The sequence below is a fragment of the Pistacia vera genome, unplaced genomic scaffold (genome assembly GCF_008641045.1).
Source record: "Pistacia vera cultivar Batoury unplaced genomic scaffold, PisVer_v2 Contig126, whole genome shotgun sequence".
NCBI classification, from domain to species: domain Eukaryota; kingdom Viridiplantae; phylum Streptophyta; class Magnoliopsida; order Sapindales; family Anacardiaceae; genus Pistacia; species Pistacia vera.
Window position 1 is genome coordinate 236,500 of NW_022195314.1, and position 2,642 is coordinate 239,141.

Here is a 2,642-nt window from a genome sequence, read left to right on the forward strand (position 1 = left end):
CTCGACACCATCAATTCTTAAACTTAACAACACCACCATTGATTTTCCTCCTTGCACAAACTGACACAGAATTTGAAATTTTTTTGGGGGGTTGCTTATGTTGCTTGATTCGACCATTGCTTTGAAGCTTGAGTTGATGGTGTGGATTCTTTGTGTGTCAAATGTCTGCCTGATGGTTTGTTTTGGGTTGAAGAATTGGCAGAATTTTTTTTTTATTGTTTGAAGAATGAAATGAGTTCTTTGATTGTATGCAGAAGCTGCATTCAAAAAATGCGGAGGTGCTGGCGAAGATGATGGCAAAGGCGTGGCGCTGGCAAATATGGGGAGGTGGCGGTGGTAATAAAAACAAGATGCATTGTCAGTGCAACAACAAAAAAACATTCATTTCAATTTGACACTTAATTTTATGCTTTATTTCCTTTTTGTCTTTCATTGTATTATTTAATTTCATATAAATGTAACACGTGTTAACTTATTATTGGTTTATGGTACCACCACAGCATTTTGAGGTGGTATACCGAAGGTAGGATAGCTTCTCGTCAACAAGAGGAGAGATACAGGAGTCAACTCACTAGAACCAATAAGACTTATCCATATTCATAAAGGGAAATAATACAGTCATCGAAAGCAGTGCATCGAGTGACATGGCACAATCCTGATTATCGATTAATATTAATCGATGGTCAGGATTGCGTCATATCATTCGATGCATGAATTCGATGCACTATTTTCGATGACTGTAGCATTACTCATTCATAAAAGTAAGCCTAATCAATTGATTTGAATCATGAAAAACGCATATATTACATTTTAACAAGACTGTAAAACTAGAATGTAAAACATTACTTTTGCAACTGAAAGATAAATCCATGTCTAATACAATTTATTACTAAGACCAGAAAACTTGCTTAATGGAACAAATGGTTTGTATGAATGTAAGTAGTAGCAGTATAATTCCAGCAATAGTTCCAGTGCCTTTCCATGGATTGCTGAAATAAACACGCTTCAAGGTTGCCCTGGAATGGTTCCAACCATTTTTATAATGTGCATTTAGATCATTGACAATACCACTGTAACAGGATGCACTTAAATCAATGTTTAGGCCAAGTCTATTAAACATCTGCGCGATTGTAGCATTATCGCCCATACCGTTTAAAATAATTCCCTTTTCAATAAGCAAATCTATATCCTTCTCTGTCTTGATAAGATCAACCATGAAACTGATATAGTTACAGATGTGAGTGTCTGATGGATAATGGCATTGTTCTAGTGCCATCAGATTTCGTATCACAGTTTCTGTGGGATCAACAACTTCAATTTGTGGAATTTTTAATTCAACTCCACTGAGGAATGGAATTGGGATTTTAGAATTTCTCTTTTCTCGTAGTATGTTAAGTAAACAACCTCCCTCAATACCCTTAAACTTCACTCCTGACTCATTCAGTTTGGCTGCACAACGTAAATTTGAGAAAGGTTGACCAGATTCTTCAGGGAGGTTTTGTACTAAATCATGTCTTCTCAAATCAGTGAAATGCTGAACTGTTGCTTGACCAGAAAGTTCTCTATTAGAAAAGTTATCATAGATGAACTTACGAGAAAGATCAATGAAGACACCTGGATAGTTTTCTCTTTCAATTTTATCTAAACTGTATACTTTTTCTAGGATGAAGTATGGAAGTTGGTTTTCAAGCAATTGCAAGTCTTGTTTTAAACGTGAATATAAGCGTGATTTTTCCAGCAAAAGATCATATTTGCCTTCCCAGTTCTTCAAGAAGAGCTCGATGATGAAGATTGCATCATATAAAATCATTGTTATATACTCAAAACTTCGAAGTTGGGAAGCTTCAGCATAACAATTACGAATTTTTTTCTCGTTATCTTTTATGAATGTTATAAGATCCTCCCATTTCTTTGCTCGGATTCGCTCACCAAAATCTTTTTTATCTCACTTTTTGTTTTTCCATTTCAACCAAGTCCTTGTTGCCATGGTGAAGAGGACCTATAGCAATTAATTGAGGAGTATAGGCTCCTTCATTTATTTTGCGAAGATCTGTAGGAACCCTATAAATACAACACTCAGATGCAGGCTCTAACTTTTCGTTTATATCAATTTTCAACTCTTGGCGTTTATGCTCTTCAATGGAAGCATTTGAGAAGCTATACATTTCAATCTTCAAGTTCCTTTATCCTATTAAAACAAACAATTAACAGAACTTGTTAACTTCTGCATAAATAGTAGATTTCAGAGGTAATTGAAGAGCTTTAGTCTTCGAAGTCTCAAACTTCATAAGCTATACCTATCAATCTTCAAGTTCCTTTATGTAACTCCCAGGTGCACCTGATGGGCTTTAAACCTAAGTTGAACTTGATATGATGTTTTAGCGTAGACCAAGGTTGTGGGCTATCTGGTGGGTGGACCCGATAAAGAGTGTTTTTCTTCAAAAGAAAAACAAAATTTATATTTTAATAAAAATTCCAATATAATAGGCTAGGTCCCATTTTCTCTTGCTTATATACAACAGACCTATTAAACATTGTATAATATGAGTGGACATAAGTACACGCTACACACAGTTAGTCTTTCTTGAAGACTAAGTGGGATGTGAGATAATGAAAATCTTCAAATGAGAATCTCGAAGGAG

At 35.2% G+C, this 2,642-nt stretch overlaps 1 protein-coding gene across 1 annotated transcript; it reads right to left on the reverse strand.

Annotated features, from left to right (window-relative positions):
- Positions 1 to 889: 889 nt before the first annotated feature.
- On the reverse strand, positions 890 to 1,810 carry LOC116120199 (UPF0481 protein At3g47200-like). The gene has a single exon (XM_031406153.1). It carries the CDS (start codon positions 1,808 to 1,810, stop codon positions 890 to 892), a length of 921 nt encoding a protein of 306 aa, XP_031262013.1.
- Positions 1,811 to 2,642: the final 832 nt, after the last annotated feature.

Excerpts from the sequence above, each read along its gene's own strand:
- LOC116120199 (XM_031406153.1), bottom strand. The coding sequence starts at position 1,810 with ATGATTTTATATGATGCAATCTTCATCATCGAGCTCTTCTTGAAGAAC.